The sequence below is a fragment of the Brachyistius frenatus genome, unplaced genomic scaffold (assembly GCF_029030835.1).
Source record: "Brachyistius frenatus isolate BFR_SWC_R1_liver_20210118 unplaced genomic scaffold, ASM2903083v1 Contig_210, whole genome shotgun sequence".
In the NCBI taxonomy this organism is placed as follows: Eukaryota; Metazoa; Chordata; class Actinopteri; family Embiotocidae; genus Brachyistius; species Brachyistius frenatus.
The window spans coordinates 130,414-156,531 of NW_027210809.1; the positions used below are offsets into that span (position 1 = coordinate 130,414).

The 26,118-nt window shown below is 43.3% G+C and overlaps 4 protein-coding genes across 7 annotated transcripts; 3 read left to right on the forward strand and 1 right to left on the reverse strand.

Annotated features, from left to right (window-relative positions):
• The first annotated feature begins 464 nt into the window (after positions 1 to 464).
• On the forward strand, positions 465 to 6,681 carry cct2 (chaperonin containing TCP1, subunit 2 (beta)). The gene is made up of 16 exons (XM_069719197.1): positions 465 to 541; positions 1,652 to 1,726; positions 1,844 to 1,909; positions 2,105 to 2,216; positions 2,944 to 3,020; positions 3,100 to 3,212; positions 3,791 to 3,993; positions 4,068 to 4,168; positions 4,456 to 4,583; positions 4,674 to 4,777; positions 5,090 to 5,209; positions 5,351 to 5,479; positions 5,587 to 5,690; positions 5,794 to 5,893; positions 6,060 to 6,201; positions 6,312 to 6,681. Exons 1-16 carry the CDS (start codon positions 539 to 541, stop codon positions 6,340 to 6,342), a joined length of 1,608 nt encoding a protein of 535 aa, XP_069575298.1. The 5' UTR covers positions 465 to 538; the 3' UTR covers positions 6,343 to 6,681.
• A 1,065-nt stretch (positions 6,682 to 7,746) lies between these two features.
• On the forward strand, positions 7,747 to 10,836 carry nots (nothepsin). The gene is made up of 8 exons (XM_069719199.1): positions 7,747 to 7,808; positions 8,344 to 8,461; positions 8,751 to 8,869; positions 9,214 to 9,413; positions 9,577 to 9,702; positions 9,799 to 9,943; positions 10,398 to 10,496; positions 10,603 to 10,836. The coding sequence occupies exons 1-8, from the start codon at positions 7,803 to 7,805 to the stop codon at positions 10,777 to 10,779; spliced, it is 990 nt and encodes a 329-aa protein (XP_069575300.1). The 5' UTR covers positions 7,747 to 7,802; the 3' UTR covers positions 10,780 to 10,836.
• An 899-nt stretch (positions 10,837 to 11,735) lies between these two features.
• LOC138633134 (bestrophin-3-like) lies at positions 11,736 to 19,276 on the reverse strand. 3 transcript variants are annotated; one of them, XM_069719194.1, is made up of 14 exons: positions 19,214 to 19,276; positions 18,920 to 19,087; positions 18,233 to 18,327; positions 17,138 to 17,225; positions 16,557 to 16,702; positions 15,858 to 16,012; positions 15,357 to 15,434; positions 15,093 to 15,245; positions 14,059 to 14,139; positions 13,662 to 13,813; positions 13,308 to 13,398; positions 12,640 to 12,758; positions 12,255 to 12,497; positions 11,736 to 12,117 (listed from the first exon to the last, which is right to left on the reverse strand). In XM_069719194.1, exons 2-14 carry the CDS (start codon positions 19,069 to 19,071, stop codon positions 11,736 to 11,738), a joined length of 1,935 nt encoding a protein of 644 aa, XP_069575295.1. In that variant the 5' UTR covers positions 19,072 to 19,087; positions 19,214 to 19,276. The 3 variants fall into 3 exon arrangements, with proteins under 3 accessions (XP_069575295.1, XP_069575296.1, XP_069575297.1); XM_069719195.1 differs by lacking the exons at positions 18,233 to 18,327; positions 18,920 to 19,087 and having other exon boundaries at positions 19,214 to 19,273; XM_069719196.1 differs by lacking the exons at positions 11,736 to 12,117; positions 12,255 to 12,497 and having other exon boundaries at positions 12,671 to 12,758; positions 13,627 to 13,813.
• Positions 19,277 to 20,330: 1,054 nt separating this feature from the next.
• Positions 20,331 to 24,353, forward strand: LOC138633145 (uncharacterized). 2 transcript variants are annotated; one of them, XM_069719209.1, is made up of 6 exons: positions 20,331 to 20,449; positions 21,555 to 21,717; positions 22,462 to 22,563; positions 22,636 to 22,761; positions 23,642 to 23,683; positions 23,808 to 24,353. In XM_069719209.1, exons 1-6 carry the CDS (start codon positions 20,343 to 20,345, stop codon positions 23,904 to 23,906), a joined length of 639 nt encoding a protein of 212 aa, XP_069575310.1. In that variant the 5' UTR covers positions 20,331 to 20,342; the 3' UTR covers positions 23,907 to 24,353. The 2 variants fall into 2 exon arrangements, with proteins under 2 accessions (XP_069575310.1, XP_069575311.1); XM_069719210.1 differs by having other exon boundaries at positions 21,558 to 21,717.
• The last annotated feature ends 1,765 nt before the right edge of the window (positions 24,354 to 26,118 follow it).

The following is a 26,118-nucleotide window of genomic DNA, read 5'->3' on the forward strand; positions in this document are numbered from 1 at the left end:
AAAAGAATATATAACTGCACCAAAAATGTGTTAAAATAAGACAATGACACACTAAAATATTAATTTAAAAAGATGAATTGAGCAATAAAATCCTTAACAAGATAAAATTATTCATTTTTTTCATTAAAGCAAAATAATGAATAACTAAATGGATAATAAAGCAGGGTCATAACGTTTTTATTCAACTTTTAACCTTCATACGCATTTCAGACAGATGGCCTCATTTCCAAAACAAATTCTTTTCTTTTTTTTTTATGTACTTGAAAGTTATCAGCCAGCAAACAGTCTTTAATAAAAAAAATAAAAAAAACCCAGTTTAAGTAAAACATTTCGTGCTGCTCTGGTTCTCCTGTGTACCATAATCACCCTATTTGGCTCTCAAATGCGCTGTTTTAGTTAAAAACAGTTCCGTGATGTACAGTGAACGCATCTTCACGTTTCTTACGTATCTTCACGTTTCTTACGTCACTGCGTCACTGCCCCGTCCAGCCCTTCTTCAGTCTGCGTGCAACGGCTTCAGCCCCGAGTCACAGACATCATGGTGAGTTTCTCTTTAGTTCTTCCTTTTTTTACCCCTCAAAATACAAAACGTCCACCTCCACGTGCAGCTCGGGTCACGCAGACGTCCCGTTTACAGCTTCCGAGCTGTTCGTGACGGTTTTAACGTCCGTTAAGTTTTCCGTTAGCCTGCGACGCTAACCGGCGAGCAAGCACATGGGGCGTAGTGAGCACGCTAGCTGGCTAAGCTAACGGCTTCTTTGTTGTTGTGTCAGTCAGTGAACGTGATGAAGATGTCTGCTGAATATAACTTTATTTTTATTAACTCGTTTTTGAGGGTTTATTTAGACTCAAGTCTGCGTCGTCTCGTTCCTTTCTTCGTTAGCCTGTTAGCACACGAAGCTAGCCTTTCATTCTGGGGCTTTGTGGCTGACAGGAAACGAATCAGCTGTTATCGATGTATTGATTAATAAGTAGTGGGAAGAAGAAAATCGAAACGACGCATAACTTATCTGAAATTTTCGTAGTTTTTACGTTTTAATTTTTTTTTTTTTCCGTCAAACGCTTCTAGAGGTTTCCAGGATGAAAAGGGGGCGGGGCTTGTCTGCTGCTGCTGCTTTCAATGGTGCTCGGAATTAAAAGCTCCGTCCTCGCCTTGTTTCCGTCCGCAGCCCTGAAATGATTCTAATCTTCTAATTTTACAATAATAAAACAACAAACAACGACTAAAATTCCCTGATCCGGTTTTTTACATGTGAATATTTATTGGGTGACTTTTCAGTCCTGCGTGATAATAAACGAAAGATATTTTACATTTTGAAGACTCATAACAGCAAATTGATTATAAACGAAAATATTAAGTAGATTAATCAGTCATGTAAAAAGTTGTTAGTTGCAGCAAAGCAGTCAAAACTATTTCAAAAGGTTTAAACTGTGTTTTAAGGACCTGTGAATTATTGTTTGTTTGTATAATTATGTTCTATAAAAACTTCTGTAAGAGCCATAAAACAGCAGGTACGTACTCAAAACTAATTCAACTTTATAAAAAGACACAAGCTGACACTCAGGATCCTCAAACTTTAAATATCATGGAGTGTTCGTGCAGTTTATTCTTGTAAATGTGGGGATATTGATCGGTTTGTTGTGTTTGCAGGCGTCCTTATCAATGGCACCCGTCAACATCTTCAAATACGGAGCGGATGAAGAAAAAGCTGAGACAGCTCGACTGGTGGGTTTTTATTAAAAAAATTTGAAATCTAATGTTTTATTTTTCCATATTTGTCCAAACGATTTTAATAAAACGTCTGAAAATTGCCTCTCTTTTTCTTTTTTGTCTTGTCCACAGTCGTCTTTCGTGGGCGCCATCGCAATCGGAGATCTGGTGAAGAGCACTCTGGGGCCGAAGGGGATGGTAGGTCGAATAAAAATAAATAAATACATTTAAAAAAAAAAACTCCAGCAGTGTCGTCGCATCTTAGAGCACAAAAAGGAATCAACTTTTTTTTTTTTTTTTTTTTTTTTAAGGGTTAAATGTCGATTGTTTTTCCTGTAATCGTTAAACTTTTGCACCAGATTATCCCATTTTCCTCCTCGTCTTCCTCCGCAGGATAAGATATTGCTCACCGGGGGGAAGAGCTCCACGGTGACGGTGACCAACGACGGCGCGACCATCCTGAAAGCCATCGGAGTCGACAACCCGGCCGCCAAAGTTCTGGTCGGTGAGTGGAAACGTCTCCGCAGCTCCTCAGGAAAATAAATTCGCAGCGAAGTCTAATTGATGAAGAAGTAAACAGTGAAGTCCGATTTATTTCTATAAACTTGAACATTTTCGAAGCAGCAAGTCGAATTTAACTGGAAACCAAAATCGTTTTTGGGGTTCGTTCAGGATCTGGTTTCAGGCCTGAAAAGTTATATTCTCAACGTATAATGCTGACAAATGTTATTTATATTTGAGGTTTTTTTTTCTGTTTAAAAAAACACGTGCAGCTCATCTTTGTTTTTGGTTATTGATTAATCTACAGATGACTTTTGAGTGTTTAAAATGTTCGGCACACTTTCCAAAAACCTCAAAATATTCAGTTTGCAGCAACTTAAAATGAAGAAACAAGTAAAATCACCAGAGAACTCAATTTGTTTGACTTATTAAATGACTTTAATTTGTAAAAAAAAAAAAAAACTGTTTGTAAATGTATGTGAACATCATTTAGGATTATTTAATGTTAGTTTTGATTGATTACGGTAAAAATGTCTTTCCCCAAAACAGGCGAACTGAACTGAATCTTTGACTTTAAATAAAGTATAAATGCTTCTAACCGCAGCCCTAATTTTACACATATTTTATATTTAGAAGACTTTCAAAATAAAATCCAACAGATTTTGCAGTCTAACGCTGATTTTTAAATGAATGAAATCACCCCGTGTTCATCAGAATATTTGCGTCCACAGACATGTCGAAGGTTCAGGACGACGAAGTCGGAGACGGGACGACCTCCGTCACCGTCCTCGCTGCAGAGCTGCTGCGGGTAAATTCCTGTTTGTTTTCACGCAGTTTTCTTGTATTTGAGAATAAACTCTTTAACCGTCATGCTTTCCTGCTTGCAGGAGGCGGAGCTTCTGATCGCCAAGAAGATCCACCCACAGACCATCATCTCCGGCTGGAGGAAGGCGACTCAGACCGCCCGGGACGCTCTGAGGGAGGCGGCCGTCGACCACAGGTGAGTCACCAACTTTATACAACTCTCAAAACAAATGTAGATGTAAACCAGAAAAATATTTATTTGTACAAATAATAAAATTACCAGAATTTGAATGTGCTAAAAATAGAGCCGAAATTAAATACAAAATTACATGACCAGATTTTTTTTATTTTCAAATACCAGGAGACCAAAGTGCAATGAAAAAATGCCCCAATTCAATTTTATTTATTTTGTGTCAAATCACAACACTGGTTATTTCATGGCAGTTAAACAACATTAAAGTTCTTATAGAAGAACTTTACAATATTACACAGAGAAACAACAATTCCCACATAAGGCAGGAATTATTTAAAACCTCCAACAGAAGGAAGGAAAAAGTTCAGTTTGTTCTGGATTCTTCATCTGAACTGTTTCAGTCACATGTTCCTGCAAAAGTTTCTAAATAAAAGCTTTGCCATTCTTGTGATCTAAAACAAACAAATTAAAGATGGCGTCAGCTGCAGAACTAAATACATAATAAGAATAATTTAATAAATAACCCGGCTGGTCCCACTACAAAAAAAAAAACCCGCCCTCCTCCTCTCTGGTCTCCGTAGCAACGACCCGGCCCGTTTCCAGGAGGACCTGCTGAACATCTCGCGCACCACGCTGTCCTCCAAACTGCTGACTCACCACAAGGACCACTTCGCCCGGCTGGCCGTCGCCGCCGTCATGAGGCTGAAGGGCTCCGGGAACCTGGAGGCCATCCACATCATCAAGAAGCTCGGCGGCAGCCTCACCGACTCCTACCTGGACGAAGGTGAGGCCGCGTGACGCTCGCTCTCGTTTCTGATTGGCCGGAGAAGGTGCTGTAAACGTTTGTGCTCCGTCCAGGTTTCCTGTTGGACAAGAAGATCGGAGTGAACCAACCGAAGAGGCTGGAGAACGTCAACATCCTCATCGCCAACACCGGCATGGACACCGACAAGATCAAGGTACACACACACACACACACACACACACACACACACACACACACATATATGGACTTCTGCAGTTTCCTGTACAAACACCAGAATCTGTTCTTTTCTCTGGGAGACTTTTATTGTGAAGGAGTCGATATTTTTTTAATTCCGTCGAACACAAAGACGTCAGTTTATTGTTGGACGCTCCAATAAATCAGCTACGTAGTTATTAGTTGTTTTGTTTTTTTCTTTCTCTCTCTCTGTGTGTGTGTGTGTGTGTGTGTGTGTGTGTGTGTGTGTGTGTGTGTGTGTGTCAGATCTTCGGCTCGAGGGTTCGTGTCGACTCGACGGCGAAGGTCGCGGAGATCGAGCTGGCGGAGAAGGAGAAGATGAAGGAGAAGGTCGACCGAATCCTGAAACATGGCATCAACTGCTTCATCAACAGGTACGAACACACACACACACACACACACACACACGATGGTGATAATAATGATGATGATGGTAACGGTGACAATGAACCTTCATCTTTCAGACAGCTGATCTACAACTATCCAGAGCAGCTCTTTGCTCAGGCCGGCGTCATGGCCATCGAGCACGCCGACTTCTCCGGCGTGGAGCGCCTCGCCCTCGTTACCGGTCACACACACACACACACACAACAACACATTTAACACACACTCATCTCATATTCAGTTTTGTGAAGTTTTACGACGCGTCATCACGTGGTATTTGGTGAAACAATAAAAGAAGAATTTAATCCGTCATTCGTTGGACAGAAAAGAAACGAACCAAACTTCAGTTTCCAGCTGATTCCTGTTTTTCTTCGTCTTCTGTGACGATTCAATCAGAATAAATAATTGACAATAAATCCTCTGGATATCGTTTTCTGTCGTTCACTCCGTTTCTCGTCTTTGTTTGTGTTAAATCTTCGTTTTGGTCGTCGACCAGGCGGAGAGATCACCTCCACCTTCGACCACCCCGAGCTGGTGAAGCTCGGCCACTGCAAGCTGATCGAGGAGGTGATGATCGGGGAGGACATGCTCCTCCACTTCTCTGGCGTCGCCTTGGGCACACACACACACACACACACACACACACACACACACACACACACAGTCCTGTTTGCACCACTTCTGAGGACATTCATACTGACATGTAATGTCGTCCAAAAACGGGGCTCTGACCCATGTTGACCTTTGACCCCGTCAGGAGAGGCGTGCACCATCATCCTGCGAGGAGCGACTCAGCAGATCCTGGACGAGGCGGAGCGCTCGCTGCACGACGCTCTGTGTGTGCTCGCTCAGACGGTGAAGGAGCCGCGCACCGTCTACGGAGGAGGTACGCAAATATCGATGTGACGCAACACCGCCGCCGCCTGGTCAAAGTGGGCATTACTGTTAAAAATAATAATAATAATAATAAAATAATTGTCTGCTCATCACCAGGCTGCTCTGAGATGCTGATGGCCCGGGTGGTGACCGATCTGGCCAGCAGGACGCCAGGAAAGGAGGCGGTCGCCATGGAGTCGTTCGCCAAGGCTCTGAGGATGGTACGTCAGGACGAAACATAAAAAACAACCAACTTTAACTACAGTCTCGCTCGTACCATCTTTATTTCAAAATCATCATCTTGGTCGCCGTTTTCTTCCCCAGCTGCCGACCATCATCGCAGACAACGCCGGGTACGACAGCGCCGACCTGGTGGCTCAGCTGAGAGCTGCACATCAGGAGAACAAGATCACCTTCGGACTGAGTGAGCATCTGAAAAGTCTCTTAGTATGAATAGAAGGATTTATAAAATATAATTAAAAAGACCAACTTTCCACCGAGTCTCGTAAGAAAACTAAAACTAGCTTTAGCTACATCCCATATTTAAAATGTGGATTGATGGATGTTAACGGGACGCGTTTCCCCGGCAGACATGACCGACGGCTCGGTGGGCAACATGGCGGAGCTCGGCATCACCGAGTCCTTCCAGGTGAAGCGTCAGGTGCTGCTGAGCGCCTCCGAGGCCGCCGAGATGATCCTGAGAGTCGACAACATCATCAAAGCTGCGCCCAGGTCCGTTCACGGTTCACCGTTTTCTGACGTCTTCATAAATAAGCAACTTTATAAGTAATTAATTTATTAATGATAACGTTCACTGACTTGTCGTTGTTTTCTTTTTGTAGGAAGAGAGTTCCCGACCATCACCCCTGCTAGAGGAAGGGGGAGGAGCTTAAGAAGAACAGCGGGAGGGATCAGTTTGTTATTTATCACCTCTTGTGTCCAAGTCAAAGAAAACGCTCCGCTGTTCTTATTTCTGTTAAAACGCCCTCTTGTGGACACGTACTGCACAGGCTAGCTGGCTAACGCGTGCTATCTTCAGCTAATGCTAGCAGGCTAACGGGCTCCGTCGCGGTTGGCGATCGAACGTTAGCCGACGTCACGGCAGCACTCGCCCGACGCTAACGTTAGCCAGTTGGTGCCGACAACACTTAGAAAAGAAAGTTTGGATGTTTTGTTTTTTGTTTACTGAAATAAATGAACCAATCCTCATCAGTTGATTTGTTTTGTTGTCTTTACTTAACGAGTCTCAATAAGTCTCCAAATAGGTTTTAATTTTATTGTTAAAACTTTGCCAGATTTGTACGATATTCGTTAGCATGTGGGTTTTTTTTGTGCGACAATTAAAATATAAAAAGTGTTTATGGGATCATTACACTTTTATAAACTCCATTTTCTTTTGAATTCATCAAATAAAGGTCCAGAAAAAGCAAATAACATTTCGAGTAAAGTGACTTATTAACTTTTTCTGGCACGAGTTCAGGACGACTTTAAACTTCAGGTCCCAAATAGATTTTGGATCCTGATCTGTTTTTACCTGATAAACTTCTTGGACTGATCGAAGCAGAATCAGCTGATCAGACGGGATTCGGACCGACATGCTGAAGCTGCTGTTTCTGCTGTTGTGGACGAGCTCGGCGCTGGTCAGGTAGGAAAAAGAAAAAACACTTTTATTAACGTGTTAAATCTTCAGAGATCTCCAGTTAAATTATAAATGTGAAGTTTTGGTGTTTATTTTTTATTTATTTTTGTAGCTGCTGGATTCCGTCCAGGTAACGGCCATCTTGTGATTGTTGTAATTAACGCAGGTTAAAGAAATATCTGAAATATCTGCAGCAGTTTGGAATTTTTCAAAATTTTTAATTTATTTTCGTACAATAATGTGAACAAAAAAAAATCTGCTGAAAGTATTACGGCATAAAATCCAAACTTTTGTTTTAGCAAAACAAAAATAAAAAAAAAACAGGTTAATGTATTTAGATAAATACTGTTAATCAATAAGAGCCATCGGTGCTGGTTTAGTGCATTTTGTCTGTTCTGTTTTCAGTCCTCATGCTAAGCTAAGCTAAGTAGCTGCAAGCTCCAGATATATCGAACATCTAGAAAACAAAACAAAAAAACATGAAATGTCACCAAATACACGAAACGATTTCGTCCTCAGGGTTCCTCTCCGGCGGGTGCGTTCGATTCGTACCCAGCTGCGAGCCGACGGCCTGCTGGAGGAGTACCTGAAGGACCACCGCCCCGACATCTACAACCGCCGCTACGCTCAGTGCTTCCCGCCCGGCACGCCGTCGTTGAGGCTCCAACGCTCCAGCGAGAAGATCTACAACTTTATGGACGTAAGAACAACAACGACTCGTTGCAATGCTTTGATGTTTGTTGGTTTCTTAGAGATATTTAAAGACCTGTCATTCTGGATATCTCCACTGGATGGCACCAAAATAAGACATTTTTAATTCCAACATTTAGATGCTTTAATGTTAAAAGTTAGCAATTATTTAATGCTCACTAATTCTTTAATATTGTAGATAAAACTTAATTCGCTTTTCGAGGATTTTGTGTTAACAATTAATAATTTAATTAATAAATTCAGGCCACATTTGGATGGAAACAACCACAATAGTGGAATAGCACTAAAATAAGACAAACAAAAAAAAAAAAACGGCCAAATTTGCTAAATATTGTTTTGGATTGACAACAAACCTGCATAAAGGTTCAGAATTTACAAAGTAAAGAGCAAAGCCATAAAAACCATTTTACACAAATACGTTACAGTATTTGTACAATATTGACTGACTTGTGTATCCGATCTACACACTGTGTGTCCTTGTTGTGTATCCGATCTACACACTGTGTGTCCTTGTTGTGCGTCAGGCTCAGTATTACGGTGACATCAGTTTGGGGACTCCGGAGCAGAACTTCTCTGTGATTTTCGACACCGGATCGTCCGACCTGTGGGTGCCGTCGTCCCACTGCGTCAGCGAGGCCTGCGGTACCACAACTACACAACACGCAGTAACATACACACACCTACGCAACATCAGTGTTTGAGTGTGTTTGTGGGTTGGGACGCCTCGACTCTGGTTCAGTTTGCTGTGATAAGAAGTTCAACGACACCAATTGGTTCATACGGTCAGGCTCATTCAGGAAAATGAATGGAAGTCAATGTTGATGTCCTTGAAAGTGACAAAGTGGGACTTTGTGTGTGTGTGTGTGTGTGTGTGTGTGTGTGTGTGTGTGTGTGTGTGTGTGTGTGTGTGTGTGTGTGTGTTGATTTGCAGTGCTGCACCGGCGCTTCAAGGCGTTTGAGTCGACCTCGTTCGGTCAGGACGGCCGGACGTTTGCGATTCACTACGGATCGGGACACCTGCTGGGCGTCGTGGCCAGAGACACGCTGAAGGTCCAGAAAACTCTCACGGTTTAAAAAACCATCAACACAAACTAGAAAATATCTGCTGCTTTGATTTAAAATAAATAAATCTGTCCGTGAACTCTTTTCCAACCACCTCTGAACACGTTGGAGGCGTTTGTTGCCTCCTTAAATTCAGCATGAAGAAATCTATAGACATCAAACAGGAATTAAAGGTTTAAGACGCTGGAAGTTGCAAAAGTCAACATACAAATGGAAGTCTTTGGCAAAAACCTGAACAAACAAATGATCAAAATAAAAGCCTTGAAGATTTGTAGAGTTGTTTGGAGAAGCTGAAAGTCTTTCATCTGTAAATCGGTCGTCTTCCCTTCCAGATCGGGAATCTGACCGTCCTGAGCCAAGTGTTCGGAGAGGCCGTGTACGAACCCGGCGCCGCCTTCGTGCTGGGACAGTTCGACGGCGTTCTGGGACTCGGTTACCCGTCTCTGGCTGAGATCCACGGAAACCCTGTTTTCGACAACATTTTGGTGCAGAAGACGGTTGACGAGCCGGTTTTCTCCTTTTACCTCAGCAGGTTCGTTCACAGAAGTTAGAAACCCGTCGAAAGGAGGTTTATTGTCTAAATGATCGGACGGATTGAAACTATGACCTGCGGAGGTCCGATGGGGCGTTCAGGCGCCTCGGTTTTTGTACTCTTTGACTTGTAGTTCATCGACTGAAGTGCGACTTTTTTGCAGGAAAACAAGTCGCTTCAGTCCAGAAGGAGAACTGTTGTTCGGCGGACAAGACGAGGAGTTGTACACCGGACCGGTCGTCTGGCATCCTCTCACTGCTAAAGGCTACTGGCAGATCAAGATGGACAGGTGTGCTTTTCTTTGGTCTGTCTGTTCTTGTTCTTGTTCTTGTTCTTGTTGTTCTTCGTGATGATTGAAGTGTTGGTCTCTCCGCGGTTGTTTCAGAGTTGAGGTTCAGGGTGCGACCTCGCTTTGTCCTCACGGTTGCCAGGCGATCATCGACACCGGAACGTCCCTCATCGCCGGACCGGCCGCCGACATCTTCAAGCTCCAACAGCTGATCGGAGCCACGCCCATAAACATGAAAGAGGTTGGACATAAATCTGGTCAGATCGACTCCCGAGAGAACATTTAAATATACCTGGTTTATAAAGGAGCTCGTCTTCTCTTTCAGATGGAAAGTACGTGGTTACAATGATAGAAAATAAAAACGTTAGCGAGCTAGTCACTGGCCGAAGAATAGTAGCCACTAGCCAAGGGATGCTAGCTGTTACCTTGGGAATGCTAGTTGCTAGCATAGGTATATTACCAACTAGGCTAGAAATACTCGTCGCTAGCCTAGAGATTTTTAGGACTAGCCTAGGAATGCTAAAGGCCGGTGAAGTGTGCTACAAACCAGGTGGGTTGCCAAAATTATTATTGTCACTGGACCTCTCAGATGTCCTGATTTTCAGCCGAACCAATCACCATGTAGGAAATCTGGAGATTCATTCGTGGAGAATTGAAAATAGAAAAACCTACATTAGCATCGTTGTGTGTTCCAGTTTGTCGTGGACTGCGTCCGGTTGTCCAGTTTACCTCCCGTGACGTTCGTCCTCGGTGGGACGGAGTACACGCTGACGGCCGAGCGCTACATCATCAAGGTTCTTAAGCTTCTTCTTCAAAACACCCGTCGAGTGTTTTTAGCGTCCGACTGAAATATTTGCACGGATTCATGTATTTGATTTTTCTGGTCTGTGTCCTCGTCAGGAGACGCTCGGCAACAGGAAGTTGTGTTTCAGCGGTTTCCAGGCTTTGGACCTTAATTCCTCCAAAGGGCCCCTGTGGATTCTGGGAGATGTATTTCTGACCGAGTACTACAGTGTCTTCGATAAAGGACAGGACCGGGTCGGGTTTGCCGCCGCTAGACACCCAACTCATGAATAACCCGTTGGCTATGAACAGCTGACAACTTATAATCAACAAATACTTTGCAATTGAAAAGTATTTTGTCATTTCTTGCTAGCAGGGTTCTGTTCAAGTTCATTCTCTCGACTTATTATTGTCCAATCATTGAGCCTCCTTCAGTTACATCAAGGACCAAAAAATAGTCATTAATTATCACCAAAAAGATGCCATTTGTCGTCGTTGGCGACACGTTCCAACAATAGGTCAAACATTTTATTTTGAAAAAGTTCAGTTTTTGGAGCTTTAGCAGCAACAGATAATGTAGATTCATTATCTCGGTTACGTTTCCAAAAACAAACAGTAATCAGACAACTTGTTCTTAAACCCCCCTGAGAAACCAGTGCATTAGTTAAGTGCTACTGTTCCTGTAACAGCCACTAGATGGCATCCAAGAACACCTTATTGAGGTGGATCGAACCTCCCAAAAAACGTTCCACTGGAAAGTCAACACAAATTGTCTTTGCAAGAAATTCAGCATCATCGTCTAATTTCACATCTTCTAATGAGCTTTTCCATTTAAAAAAAACAAAACATCGTTAAGGCAGAAAGATGATGTGCTTGTAGGCGTTCTTCTTCTAACAGATGTTTCAGCCACAGAAGTTGTTGTTTTTTGGCTTCTTTAGTGTACCGGTCAGACTCCGAAACATTTGAATTTCATGCTGTTTTGTGCGACTTGTTGAGGTGGAAAGTGCAAAGTTAGCGTGATCCATAGAGACGATTTTAAATTTATTGGAATTATACTTTAAGGTTTAGTGTTCTATCTCCAGTGATCCAAATTCTGGGCTTCCCGAACTTTCTTTCAGGGGTCGGCATGTTCAGGTTTTTTTTCGAGGCTTTTGTTGGTTTAAAACAACAAAATGAAAGTCATCGTGAGCTCCTGTTGTAAAGCACCGTCACCACCTCAGGCCGGCTCGGTTGGATCCGATCGGACAACGTTACGGCTCTCGTTCCTTTTCCAAACTCTGCGATCGGGAGTCGGCGTTCTTGATCTCTTCGGCGTTGCCGGCTCCTTCCCTCTCGTCGTCATCGGTCGCCGCCATTCCCTGGAAGTCCTGGTTGTAGTCGGGGAGCTGCAGCGTGTCCGCGGTCGGAGCGGCCGATCGCCGGCACTGGAATCGCGCCAGGCCTCGTCTCCGCCGCCCGAGGCCCTTCGGACTCGGCAGGCTTCGGACCGACGCCTGTGACGACTGCCTGGAGAACTGGAGCGAGAACTGGCGCCCTCTCGGGCGGGTCGGCGGGCGACTCGGGCCGGTGTGCGTCGTCCAACGAAATTCTTTGGGTCCCAGTTGAGTTGGGGAACAGCAGACGGATCCGTCTCTGGAAGTACAAGGAATTGGATCAGGGAGACGTTGAAGGCATCGAACGGCGGAACTGGAAGGTGTGAAAGGAAACTTTGCCTAATTTTTGTTAAACCTATTATCTAAAAACTAACTCATGACGCCAACTATAATCACCTTGGGTTTTCAAAGCCCGCTGCCTCCTCAGTGGGGGAATGATCCAAACCATTCTGGGGTTTGCTCAAAGGTTCAGCCAACGGCGGGCTGATGACGAGCCGCGGGAAAACGGATGATGGCGAGCTCTCCGGGGAGGGCGGGTTGCTGCTGACCTCTCTTAACGTAGACAAGGTGTCCACGGACGTTGGCGGCTCGACCAAGTAGGAGGAGGGTGGAGCCACGTTCTCCGGACTCGGATGGGTCCTGGGGGGGGAATTGATTTAAAAATGAAAAGGTAAATGTCCTCTCGATCATTAATGTAAACCGTAGACGTTTAAACCATTAGACCGTCTCTTGTTACGACCAAGAGAACATCAGTTGGAAAGTCTTTTAAAGGCGCCGCTACCTGAAGTCGGGGAAGAAGCTGCCGGTCGCGTCGCTGCTGTGTCGTTTGAAGGTTGGTCGAGGAGGTCGGAGTTCAGGAGGCTCCTGAACGCTAAGCAACCGGCGGACTCGACCCAAAACCTCCAAACATAAAAAAAAACATATTTTCTCAGAACTTCCTGTTTAAACATTTCAGGGCCACGTGAAGAAAGAACGAAAGCTGATTTTAATACCAGTCAGGAATGTATCGTCTACATAGAACCTGATGTTTATCTATCTGTGTCAGAAATGTGCAACCTGTCATCTAAACCTGGTTGCATTTGGACAATTGATTAAGGAATGAAGATTTCTCTTTTAAGAATTTAGACGATTAAGAGAGTTTATTTTTTATGTGCTAAATTTGTTAAAGAATAAATAAAAGTTGTGCAATTTCAAATTACAAACTGTTGCAAAGAAAATATGCAAAATGATTTCTGGGCATAAAGAAGCTCTGAGGACTCAGTAATTATAAGCCAAAATGTGCTTAACTGTCAGCCACCAGGTGGCACGATTCACATCAGTGAGTAATTAAGTCTTCCCCAGTTTATGGTTTAATTAAAGTTTGTATTATATTTCACTGATATCTATTAGTATTTGTATTACTGAGCAGGAAAACAATCACAGGTTATTAAAATGTCTTCGTTGATTTACGGATTCTTGGCGTCGAGTCAAAACAGACTCGTGCTGCCGCAGATGAATGTCGGTGATTTCATCCTCATCGAACTGAAGGATTTCGGAGAGTCTGGAAGAGAAGTTGAACAAAAGAGTTTTGTCATTTTTCTGATGAAACTCGCTCACAACCTGATTATAGTCTGGAAACCCTGTTAAGGTTTCTTTGGCATCTCGAACGGTTTTCTCTTTTAAGTTTAGAAATAAAACAAAAGTTAGAAATTTCACATTTGCTCCCCGAATACAATGACAAAAACAATGAGGTTCAACTAATAAAACTTCCTGTGTATAAAATGCACACATCTGTAAATCTCTGGTAAGTATGCGTGTGTTGACCCCATGTCGGTGGTGGAGCCGAGGAACGACGGGATGCAGTAGTCGGCGGCCGCCAGCGTGTACGGCGGTCGCGCCTCACAGTCGTTCCAGTAGATGTCTTTGGTCATCTGAGGCAGGTTCATGTGCATCTCGTCCACCGCCAGCAGAGACACCTGCAGGAACACGTCGAACAGCTGACTGTTGCCGTGTCAACGCAAATAACGGAACAGCAGCAGCGGTCTCATAACACAATACTGACAATAATATCTATAAATTTCCCATCTGTCGTTTTTTTTGTACTCATAAGAACCATTTAAACGTCCCGTTATCCCACTATTTATTTATTTATTTATTTATCATCTGTACTTTTGGAAATAACCTGAAAAATATCAGTTTTGAAGAATCTTCGGCTGCTGACCTGAAGATTTCTGTCGATGATCCAGTTGGCCTCAAAGTCGTCATCGTCTTCGCCGAACGGGTTGATCAGCTGCTCGGCCACCTGGGGAACGTCGACATTTAATGCAAAATGTATTGATAAACAAGATTTTTTTTTTTTTTATATATCCAGGAGTGATCCACATGTCCACCAAATTTTGTTAATATAAGTGAACGCAGTCTTGAGATCCCACGTTAGGGGGCGCTAGTGAGCCATTTCGAGACCCCTATGACCAAAACCTATGAAATCCTTCAAACACATGGCAACTCGTGAGCTTTCAGAAAGTACCACAAGAGGGGGACGTTTGTACGATATCTTCTTACAAAAACGATTAACACATTACTGCCAAACATCAGTGAGAATTCGTGATATATCCCTTTGTCGATAACATAGAGGACCTGTAATTACCACTTGTGGCCACAGAGGCCGCTGCTGTTCAGCAAAAGTTCAGATATGTTAAAACACCCTTTTAAGAAATTTTGCAAAATCAAGGTATGAATATGTCTGATATTCCCGAGAGTATGAACCTTGTTCAGTTTTGTTTAGCGCCACACAGTGGACGGAGTTTGAGTCGCACTTCTGACCCTCTTCCTGTATTTCTGGCTCCTTTCCACTCAGTAAGTTAATAATAACTTTGTAAGGGGAGTTATTAATAGAACAGGATGAGGGCAAGAGTTTGAAAAACAGTCGAGCACACAGTTACTTACTCTTTCAGTCAGTAGGGAACCCAGTCAGTAGCCTATATAATCAACATGATTCACAGTTAAAGGGCTAAAAAACAAAATATCACTAATAACTCTGGCAATATTCAAGTCATAAATCCTGTAGGTCCAAATCAACATTTAATATATTCTAAAGTTTAACGTATTGTCGACTCATCCATCCACCCCGACCTCCTCCCTACAAAACATCCACAACAACCTGACGTCTTCTTTGCTCCTTTCAATTTCAACTTTGTTTCACGTAAACAGACTGTAGACCACCAGGGGGCGCCGCAGGAAGAGGGTTAACCCGACCTTGAGCCAGCCGGAGTAGAAGAAGAACTGCAGCAGGGTGAAGACGGGGACGTAGAGGTCGAGGTCGTGACCCGGGTAGCACTGGGCCGGGTCCAGAAACTGACGGCCAATCAGACAAGCGAAGAAGAAGGTGTAGACGGCGAGAGTGACGACCTGAAAACAGACAGACGGAGACTTTTTGGAACTCGGAGGTCTGATTCAGTTACAGTAATGACCCATAATGACATTATGTGTTTGTCCACCCGTGGGAGGACAGAAGCCGACCTGCGTGTAAACCAGCGGGATGCCGACCCAGTCGTAGCCGAACAGAGTCGCGCACCACGTCCTGAACACGTTCATCTCCTGAAAACAAAAGGAACAACACAGGCTTTTTAAAGTTTATTTACAACCTACTCACTCTTCATTTCTGTAACTCAACACGCTGATTTGGCGAAAGAGTCTCGTCCATCCTGCTGGCAGAAAACTGGGCGTTGCATTCCCTAAACGTCTGATTTCTGTGGTCACAGGGTTTAGGCTCTAAATTGGCTTTGAAGGATGACGTTTTTTTCTCTGAGTGTTTCAGAGCCTCGTTCTCTCCGACAGAATACATTTGTAGACTAATGGCAGTGGTGCAAAACAAGCATTAAGAGCTTCAGTAAAAGTTGCAATAAATACGTTTCCCCCCCCCCCCCCCCCCCCCCACACACACACACACACACACACGCCCCCCGTCCTCTAACTAAATAAATTTCATGCTCCCGACAAAGAATTAAAGTTTAGCGTCACGTTGAGAATATTCTGCAGGTCGATGCTGTCCTTGATTCGTCCTTCCTGTCGAGCTTTGGACGCCAGGTTGGAGAACCAGACGACGGGGATCCAGTACTTCAGGTGAGGAGACCGGATGTTCTCGAACACCTTCCTCTCCTCGGGGGTCATGAAACCTGCCGAGATTCATTTGAGACATCGTAGATGACACTTTTAACAGAAGTATTAAAACAACGTGTTGCAGCTGGGAAGCAAGTACGAGTGTTTTTTAATTTAATGCTCTTTAACTTTGACATTTAAAAAAAATAAATTAGATAAAATTCAAGTAAAAAAAATAATCTCATAACATGTATGAAATATGTGAATAAAAAAAAATGTGACAACATCTGTCTACAGTGACATTAAAGTGTAATTTAAACCCTTCATTAGATGCCTGCCTACTGCTTGTAAATAATAATAATAGATTTATTTGACGTTGACATTCAGGTGAAAATGTGACTTGAATCTGTCTGTGAAGCTCAAAATAGGTCACTAAAATATCAGAAATCATCAACAGCAAAATATCACGTAAGTCTGCTGCTGCCGATCACAGACCGGTTCGAATTGGCCGATAATGAGCCAATCGCTGGGGTCCGTTACAGGAAGGAAGAGACAGACCGAGGGAGCAGCTGAACTCTGTCTGGCTTCAAACCATTTCAGTTCCCATAAAGTGTTTCTAACCTGCTTCGACCACGTGGTCCACGGTCGGAAACCGCTTGCAGACGGCGGTGCTGACGGAGCGGAAGATGAGGAGCGACGTCAGGTTGATGTAGCGAACCAACGTCCGGCGCAGCAGGCGGCCGTATTCGTCTTTACCCTGAACGCAGCTGGAGGCAGCAGAGAAGACAGAAATACAGAGGCGTAAACAACAAATAACATGTAGTTCCTGTCTCTGCCTGTAGAGGACGGTGTTCCTGTAGTTCCTGTCTCTGCCTGCAGAGGACAGTGTTCCTGCAGTTCCTGTCTCTGCCTGTAGAGGACAGTGTTCCTGCAGTTCCTGTCTCTGCCTGTAGAGGACAGTGTTCCTGTAGTTCCTGTCTCTGCCTGTAGAGGACAGTGTTCCTGTAGTTCCTGTCTCTGCCTGTAGAGGACGGTGTTCCTGTAGTTCCTGTCTCTGCCTGCAGAGGACAGTGTTCCTGCAGTTCCTGTCTCTGCCTGTAGAGGACGGTGTTCCTGTAGTTCCTGTCTCTGCCTGTAGAGGACGGTGTTCCTGTAGTTCCTGTCTCTGCCTGTAGAGGGCGGTGTAGACAGCATTAACGTACCTGGAGATGTGGAACATGAGTCGGTCGGGCCAGGGCAGGTTCAGGAACTGATTCCACCATCGATTCACCACCAGAGTCACATAAAAACCTATAAATCACAGACAGAATGACGATTTTAGGTTATTTTGGGGTAAATAAAACACATAAAAGTGTCGGTTTTGGTTACTGACACTATTTTTGTCTTTTTATTTTCCGGAAACTTGGATTAAAGTAACGTGAGGTTGTTTACAGGTTGACATTAACACAGATGGTCGGGGGGAACATTCAGATAGTGTGAATCGGAGGTTGGAGACCAGCGCCACAAACATTCAACCGGCTTTTAGCTTTCTGTCCTCATTAATGATCTGTGTCCATTAGCAGCCTCCAAATGAGGCAACCGAACTCCCCCGTCGGTCCGTCCGTCTGGCGGTCCATCCATGTGTTGTGCTAACAGGAAGCACAGTTTCAGCTACATATTTTTTCCTGTGTTGTTGAGTGTTAAGCCCAATTCTCAGTGGACTAATTAGCCGGGCTCCACCTGTGGTTATTAATAATAACACGTGAGCCGTGAATCTGTAAACCATTAGGAATGAAATCTGTGAAGATAATCAGACTTATAATGAGATGGATAATGTTTCCGTTGAATCTTTGGGATCTAAATTTTTTTAAAATGATCTTATCTCTTATGTAAATTAAACAATAAAACACGGACAGGGAGGCGAGTCCCTTGAATTTTTTTAGGCCGCTGTTGAAAATATAGCAAGATTTATAGACTGTATGTAAAAGTGCTCGTAGCTTCCGGGTATGAAAAATGAAGCTGCAATACCAGCGAGTGCCACTAGAGGTCGGCTCCAAAAAGCCTCCGGCTCCATAGACTCCCATTCAACTTCTCTCATCAAATCCAAAGTGAATAAAATGTGTCCATCAGTTATCTCGGTGTTGTTAGCTAAAGTCACTCCTTCTTCTTAGTTTTCTGGAGGTCCATCTGAAAATAATCCCTCATTCATTAGAAAAGAAGATTCTAGAAGACCTGTTTTTTTTTGTTTGTGTGATTTTTCTGCAATAAAGCTCATAAAGCTCTACTGAAAAGTATTACGACTTCGTGCGTAAACTCACCCAAAACGAAGGTGACGGGGATCTGCTCTGCATATTTGTCACAGTACATGGAAAGTTTCTCAAACAGTCTCTTTTGGTAGTCAGCGAGGACGTGCCTGGAGAAGATGGAGGACACGTCATCGCAACCAACATCTGGCAAACATCGGCAAAATTCGTCCTTTTTTGGGGGGCTTTTATTTATTTATTTTTATTTATTTTTTTTAGCTGCAGTTCCACGGATGGCCACTAGACGCTGCTCCGAGAAAAAAATTGCATTAAAGTAAATGGGAAAAGTCTGACTTTTTTCCACAAACTTTCTTTGTTGCCTGTTTGACTCGAGTTAAACTTTGTGGTTGCAGCTCAAACGTGACGGTAATCCAACAATAAAAAAAAGTCGTACTTTAAATTTTCTCGATAAAGAAAAAAAGTTAGATATGAATTTTTTCCTCCATTGACTGATCGTGCTCATTAGTTTTGTTTATGTACCACAGGCTAACAATGGAGGAGGCGGGGCTTATGAGCTATACTTTAACCAGCCACCAGGGGGGGGGCAATCCAAGATAATTTGGCTCTTAACTTCTTGGGGGAAATTTTTTACAATATTAAGAGAGTAAAGATCCGTAAGTATACGTTGAGTCAGTTTGGCCAATAAGGAATATTTTCACTTTTAAAAAAAAAAAAAGGGAACATTTTGCATAACTGAGAGACCTGTACACGACGCTGAGGACGGTGTAGAGCAGCGCGAACAGGATGAACTCGCGGTACAGCAGCTTGTAGATGCTCCCCCGCCAGCGCAGCAGCAGCCGGTGGAAGCTGAGGAAGGTGGCGTTGGCGACTTTACTGGAATAAGTGACAGTCATGCTCAGACCGTCCGACCTGAGAGACACAAACCGACAGCACTTCCTCTCACTGATTTTCTGCTTAAATAATACAAATACTGCTGTAACTTTAGGATTTATAAAAGAGCATTGTTTGTTATTTTTTGAGGCATGTTTTACTCACAGAAAAACGTCTTTGTGTTTTCCTCGGCGGCGCTTTTCATCAGGCTTCTTCTTTTCCTGATTTGTTTTTTCCAAATGCCAAACAACCCACACACACTCTCTCTCTCTGATACACACTCTCTCTCTCTCTCTCTCTGATACACACTCTCTCTCTCTCTCTCTTTTCACTCCAACATGATGCTATCCAGTTGCCCAGTAATGCCAGGCAGCACACACACACACACACACACACACACACACACACACACACACACACACACACACACACACACACACACACACACACACACACACACACACACACAGGTCAGAGTTATATGGATGGGCCGGTGAGCTAAATGTAGTCATGTTTCAGCTGTGTGTGTTGGCATACATGGAAGAAGAGGTAAACTTATATAAACAGAAACACTGTCTGCGACAATGTGATGTCAAAGCAGCAGGTGGACTTAACCAATCAGAAAGAGGTTATAATCGCTTTATTTGTAATTTACAAAATACAGCAATATGGGAATTAAAAAAAACAAAAAGAACAAAAACAAAGACTGTAGTTCTAAAGTTCTATTATTCTATTATTATCTTGTTGTTTCTGTATGCTGCTGTAGCGAAAAAAATTTCCCCTCGGGGATTAATAAAGTAACTACCTAACCTACCCTACCCTACCCTAACCTAACCTAACCTAACCTAACCTACCCTAACCTAACCTAACCTAACCAAACCTAACCTAACCAAACCTAACCTAACCTAACCTAACCTAACCTAACCTAACCTAACCTAACCTAACCAAACCTAACCTAACCTAACCTAAAGAGAAAGCTAAAGGTTTTTCCATTCACTTCAATTCAGTGAAAGTTTGGTTTACCACCATCTAGTAGTCATTAAAGGAACTGCAGCTTGAAGCAAACCAGTAAAAACTAAGAACATTTTAGGTGGAAAAGGTTTTTGTTGTTGTTGTTTTGTTTTGTACAGCGGAAATGAGGCGGAGTGAGACGTCTTTACTTCTTGTCACTCTGTGTTTCGCAAACTGTGTCAGAAAGTGGCACAGAGTGATACATCGTTAATCGTCTACGACCTCCCGTTACTTGACGCTGCTCTGACGTCAGTTTGGACTTCTCTGTCTCGGCTCCCTTCGGATGTTTCCGGCTGCCCTCAGGCCGCTGTCGCTGCTCCGCCCCGGACGAACGGTTTCGCGGGTAAACTCGAGCTCCAACAGTCAAACTAAAGGCAGCAGAAGCACCAGGTGAGACTCAGCTCGGGTTTATTCGCGCGTGTCGCCGGTTGTTCATCCCGCAGGCCGTCTGCACGGTTTCATATCCGGTTAGCAGCTGCAGTTTGTCCTCACTGTGCTACCATCGGTCTCGGAGCTAACCATTGATTTATTATGAAATAAATGAACCGGTGATGTTTGTAAAGCCCCGGCCAGCCTCTTAAAAGCAGTTACAATTATTATGAAGACATTTCTTTAATGACCAAACACTTTTCTAACAACCAGGGTGACAAATATTCAGTATATTGAATGATATAACAGATTTTTAATCCACGTTGCGACTCTGCGACGTCTCCGGGGAGCCGACGCGCCGCCATCTTTGTTACATTCGGAAAGTGGCCTCGTTTGGGAGATTAGTTAAAAATAGGTTTTAGTATGAAATGTACGGAATGTGTTTTGAACCGGATAGTCGGGGGACTCTTTGAGGGTTCAGGATTTACCTTCATAGCGATGATGCGTGTATTTTTAATGGTCTTGCTGGTATTTCAAACATCAACGGTTTAATTTACTCAGAAAAATGAACGTTTAGCTCGGTGACCCGGATGTTCGCGCTCCGCTCCAAACGTCTCGGTGGATGTGCTGCAGCTGTTTCCGGTTTTATCGTGATTCAGAGACTTTTAACGTGTCTAAGAGCATTATGTGACACACGTAAAGTGTATTTATTTTTTTAAGAATCTTTTTCATAGTCTTTTGTAAACTTGTACACGTTTTATTCTGGAATAAAAGTTGAGCTTTTAATGATAAATGAGCTGAATTTAGACGTAAACCGACCTCAGTCTGCTGTTACATTAATTATCATCAGCTCAAGATTATATTTATTATTCTACCAGTTATTGTCTCTCTTTGTCAATTAAATATCAGAAAATACTGAAAAATAAAAACCTCATCTGATGTCTGCAGGTTCAATGTGATAAAAACAAAACAGAAAATATTCCATTTTGTGAAGCTGGAGTCAAAATATTTTTGATTTAAAATGATTTATTGATTAATAAAAGTGATCGATTATTGCAGCAGATCCTTTTTCTTTTTCTTTTTCTAATTACTGCCTTTTTGCGTTCTCTGTTCTGCACGTGCTCAGTAGAGAAATGCCGTCCAACGTGGAAATCAAAGCCAAGGTGAGCGACCGGGCGCTGTTCGCCCAGAAGGCCGCCGCCCTCAGCCAATCAGAGGGCACGATCATCAGGCAGCACGACACGTTCTTCTGCTGCAGCCAAGGACGCCTGAAGCTGCGAGACTTCATGGTACGAACACACGTTTTAATTAAAAAATACTGACATTAAAAGATTAAAACTAAATCGTGTTTTAGTGTGAGAACATTTAGTCTTTAAAACGGCGATGGTTCTCTCTGACAGCAGCATCCTTGACACCGTTCTTCTGCTGGGCTGGTTTGGGCACCTCTGGACTTTGTTTTTTGTTTGGTTTCTAAATGGTTTCAGACTGATTCCATACTGGGTTTTTAGATTTTGTTGAAATTTGATTTCTAAGTGGTTTTCGACCAATGACGGAGTTTATTTTGAGCTGCTGTTGAGCTGTTTTTCGGTCTTTGTTTTGGACTCGGTTCCTGACTGGTTTTGAGCTGGTTTTGCAGCATCATGGAGTTCTTGTTGTGTGGGTTTATTTTTTCTGTCTCTTCATGTGATCCAGTCGGACTCCGTGATGTTTAGATCAGGACTCTGAGGTTCTGACCTTCTGCTGCAGAACTCCTTGTTGGTTCTTTGTGATGTCCAGATTCGTCGTCCTGCTGCAGGATGAATTCAGGACGATCAGGCGCCCCCTGGTGGTGATGAAGGAGTCGGTGTCGACTCAAACAGAGACGGACAGAGGGCTCCACCTGGTGGCCGCCGGGAGAACAACACTCACTGACTCATTGCTCAGAATAAAAAAACATTCAGCAGGTTGATGAAGAGCTGGTTCTGGATGGAGGATAAAACAGATCCAAGAACACCACATCATGAACTGAGGTTGTTTGTTTGTTTGTTTGTTAGAACGGGTCTGGTCAGCTGATCTTCTACGAGCGTCCGGACACTGATGGACCCAAACTGTCCCGTTACTCCATCAGTCCGACCAGCGACCCGCAGAGCCTCCAGGTGAGACGCCGTCCTCCAGCATAATAATAATGTTAGTATTGATGATGATGTTGATGATGTCATTGTGTGCAGACTGTGCTGTCGGACGCCCTCGGGGTGGAAGGGGAGGTGAGGAAGGAGCGACTGCTGTTCCTGATTGGTCAGACCAGAGTTCACCTGGACAAAGTGGAGGGACTGGGACACTACATGGAGCTGGAGGTCAACACACACACACACACACACACACACACACACACACACACACACACACACACACACACACACACACACACACAAACTGAAACAAGTCCGAACAGTTTGTTAATTTTAACTTGTGGTTGAATCGGTGTGTTTATCTTAAAATTTCTTCTTTTTGCACGCTGTAAGAAAACGCACAAAAATCTTGCAAATAGAAAAATATGTTAAGCAGCGGGGGGAAAACAGTTCAGTTTTACAAAGTCAAACATGAAACACGTTTTATACACGAACAATGTTGATGTCTAAAGTGAGAATTTGTTGCTTTGGGTTGAATATTTTGGAGTTGTTGGACTCCAGGATGCTGTGATGGTTGTTTTTAATGCTGCATTGACTAAATTCTTAATGATAACTAATAATATAAATAATTAGCAGATTCGTCAATGATTAAAATGAACATCAGCTTCAGGCCCAAACAGTGAAAATGAGATTAAATCTCAGAATTCTGCAAATGGTTTGTTTTCTTGATCAGATCTCATCGAAGGTGAATTTACCGGCTGTTCCTGAGCTTTCAGTCACGTTTCATGGTCGTCTGCAGCAGGCGGCGTTCGAGGACGACTTTCAGGACGCCGGATTTAATTGAAATTTATTTTCCTCATTTCTCGGCGCGTCGTGTTTTAGCGACGCTCGTCCGTGACTCCGCCCCCACACATTTTATCGTACTCGTCTCGGCGTGTTTTCTAATTTCTTCCCTGAAGCTGTGAGGGAAGTTTGGGGTGAAGCTCGTTGAGCTCAACGTCGAGACAAAACAGGTGCGCAGGATCACGGGTGTAAAAAACAAAAAGCATCCAGAGCTCAGAGGAGGAAAAAGCAAACTGAGTGAAGTGTTTTTGTGTTTGTTCAGGTGGTGATGAGACCGGAGCAGACGCTGGAGGAGGGACAGCAGGTAGGTTTAAACTGAAGAACAGCATATCTGTAAATATCCGTCATGTACGGAATCAAAATCTATTTACCTGCACGTGTTTCAATTAGATGGAAATGTTTTTGTTTTTTTGTGTCTTGTTTTTAAGGTGGCTGAAAGTCTGATGGAGCAACTGGGCGTTTCCAAGAAGAGTCTAGTGACCGGGGCTTACATGGACCTGATACTGAAGGGACAAAAGGAGACATAAAACAAACGCACCCCCTGGAGGCGGAGCTAAGAGGACGGAGTAATCAGAATACATTCATCAGTGTTTAGGATGGTTCATAAAGTAATTTGAACACAAACTGATGTAATTATCCAGCAATATAGTTGGTAGTATATTGTTGGAGTTACTTTGTAATCAGATTACAGTCATTGGAATAGTTGTAGTTACATTGTAATCTGATTACAGTAATCAGAATACTTTTGTAGTTCCATTGTAATCCTCTCGGATTGTGATAGAATCTGTTGTGTTAATTGGTTTCTATGAAATATTTCCTTCAGGTCTTTGAACTAAACGTGTTTTTTGATACATTTTTCTTGACGCTGTTTTTTCTAAATAATTAAACTCGCTGTTGCAACATCGTAAACAGTCTGTTGTGGTTTGTTTGACGTCGTTGATTTCTTGTTCAATTAAATAATGTGTTCTGGATTATTTTGTGTGTTTTGAATTTTAAAGCATCTTTGTTTCTGTTAATGTTCACATGAGAAGTTTTGAGGCGTTCAGGGGTTAAATTCTGGAATCACTTCACGAGGCTGCAGAGCTGCGACACCTGAACACACTTCAGTCAACAGGTTTTTCAGAGAACCTGTTGACAGGTGGTTGCCATGGTAACCGGACAGTCAGTGTTTCAGCCTGATTTTTGTTGGATTAAAAGATACAGATCAGCTTCAGGTTATTTTTTTATTTATTCAGCAGGGAAGCAGCTTTTTCTGAATATTTCAAGAGGTTTTTTTTGTGAGCCAGCTCCCCTAGTGGCCCTCATTGGACTTTCAGGTAATTCTGCATTAGCTCCAGGAGTCATCTTGTCTTATTTTGGTAGTTTTGTGTCTGTTGCTTTCAAACAAGAAATATTTAAAGTCACTTCATACTGAGGCAAACACTCTGCTTCAGATGCTGTTTATTTGCAATTTTTGTCTGCCAGAAATCGGCTCCTTGGCTCCTCCTTCCTGATGACATCACGGTTATGTTTCTGGGGAAGTCACAATAGGAATTTTTCTTACTGTAATCGCGACTGTAAAATATGTTCCGGTCTGAACCCGACAAGCTGCGGAGCGTTCTTGGCTCTCTCCACCAACATATGTAAGAACACTGAAGCTCCATCTGTTCTCACGGTTGTTCATTCAGGAGCTGCTTTCAGTCGGCAGATCTACAAATCTATACATCGTATATCTAAAGACAAAAGAGGACGATGTGTCTGTTACAGAATCTCGTGAGTAGATTCATCGTTAAAAATAACCCCCAAAAAATGACGTTGGTTTGTGAACGTTATGAATCCTCCAGTTCAGATTCTGTCCGTCACCATCTTTGCTCGTTCGGAGCTGTTTGGAGCAGGAAGTGACCATATTTGGACGAGCTGGGGGAGGAGCCAGCGGTTAATCTGACCGATCTGATCGGAAACCTGACGATACTACGTCCCGCCCACCGATAGCTGTAACCTGACTGCACCACAGGCCTGTCAATCAAACAGACACGCCCCCAAAAACAGGTCTTCTTGAATCTTCTTTTCTAATGAATGAGGGATTATTTTCAGATGGACCTCCAGAAAACTAAGAAGAAGGAGTGACTTTAGCTAACAACACCGAGATAACTGATGGACACATTTTATTCACTTTGGATTTGATGAGAGAAGTTGAATGGGAGTCTATGGAGCCGGAGGCTTTTTGGAGACGACCTCTAGTGGCACTCGCTGGTATTGCAGCTGAAGACACTTAAGGGGCCGGTTGAGATGAGCTTGGGAAATTTTTTTAAGGGCTACTGGTCGGAAACCTCCGGAGTAGACTGAGGTCTCATAAAAACAGCAGAACGTGGATGTATGGACGGTTATGAAGCTGTAAACGGAGGTTTGTGAGATCGGACCTGAAGCTGCAGGAGGGAACTTATCGCTATGTCTTCTGACATGAGGACGTCCGTCCTCGGTGTCTCCGGCTGCCGTCCGGTGACGTTAAACGGATCGTTCGTACAACAAGGCGACGACGACGTCTTCCAGCTGAGTGACGGGTGAAAAGCTTCACGTGGGAGAGTCACGTGCGCTCTGATTGGTCGGATCGTTAAATATAAAATAAAAAAGATAAATAAATGAACATAATTCTGTTTCTGATGAGTCTGTCGTTCATGATGATGATGATGAATCCTGAAGCCCCCCACCCCCTTCTTTTTTTATTTTTTTTATTTTTTTTGGCGATTGCATCGTTGCCAT

Coding starts and splice junctions, on each gene's coding strand:
- cct2 (XM_069719197.1), top strand. Junction 1,910..2,104: donor CTCTGGGGCCGAAGGGGATG/GTAGGTCGAATA, acceptor CTTCCTCCGCAG/GATAAGATATTGCTCACCGG. Junction 4,778..5,089: donor GCGCCTCGCCCTCGTTACCG/GTCACACACACA, acceptor GTCGTCGACCAG/GCGGAGAGATCACCTCCACC.
- nots (XM_069719199.1), top strand. Junction 8,462..8,750: donor CTGCGTCAGCGAGGCCTGCG/GTACCACAACTA, acceptor GTTGATTTGCAG/TGCTGCACCGGCGCTTCAAG. Junction 9,414..9,576: donor TTCTCCTTTTACCTCAGCAG/GTTCGTTCACAG, acceptor ACTTTTTTGCAG/GAAAACAAGTCGCTTCAGTC.
- LOC138633134 (XM_069719194.1), bottom strand. CDS start 19,071: ATGACTGTCACTTATTCCAGTAAAGTCGCCAACGCCACCTTCCTCAGC. Junction 13,814..14,058: donor TCATCGACAGAAATCTTCAG/GTCAGCAGCCGA, acceptor GTGTTCCTGCAG/GTGTCTCTGCTGGCGGTGGA. Junction 13,399..13,661: donor GGCTCCACCACCGACATGGG/GTCAACACACGC, acceptor CTTCTCTTCCAG/ACTCTCCGAAATCCTTCAGT.
- LOC138633145 (XM_069719209.1), top strand. CDS start 20,343: ATGTTTCCGGCTGCCCTCAGGCCGCTGTCGCTGCTCCGCCCCGGACGA. Junction 21,718..22,461: donor TGAAGCTGCGAGACTTCATG/GTACGAACACAC, acceptor TTTGTTTGTTAG/AACGGGTCTGGTCAGCTGAT. Junction 23,684..23,807: donor CGCTGGAGGAGGGACAGCAG/GTAGGTTTAAAC, acceptor CTTGTTTTTAAG/GTGGCTGAAAGTCTGATGGA.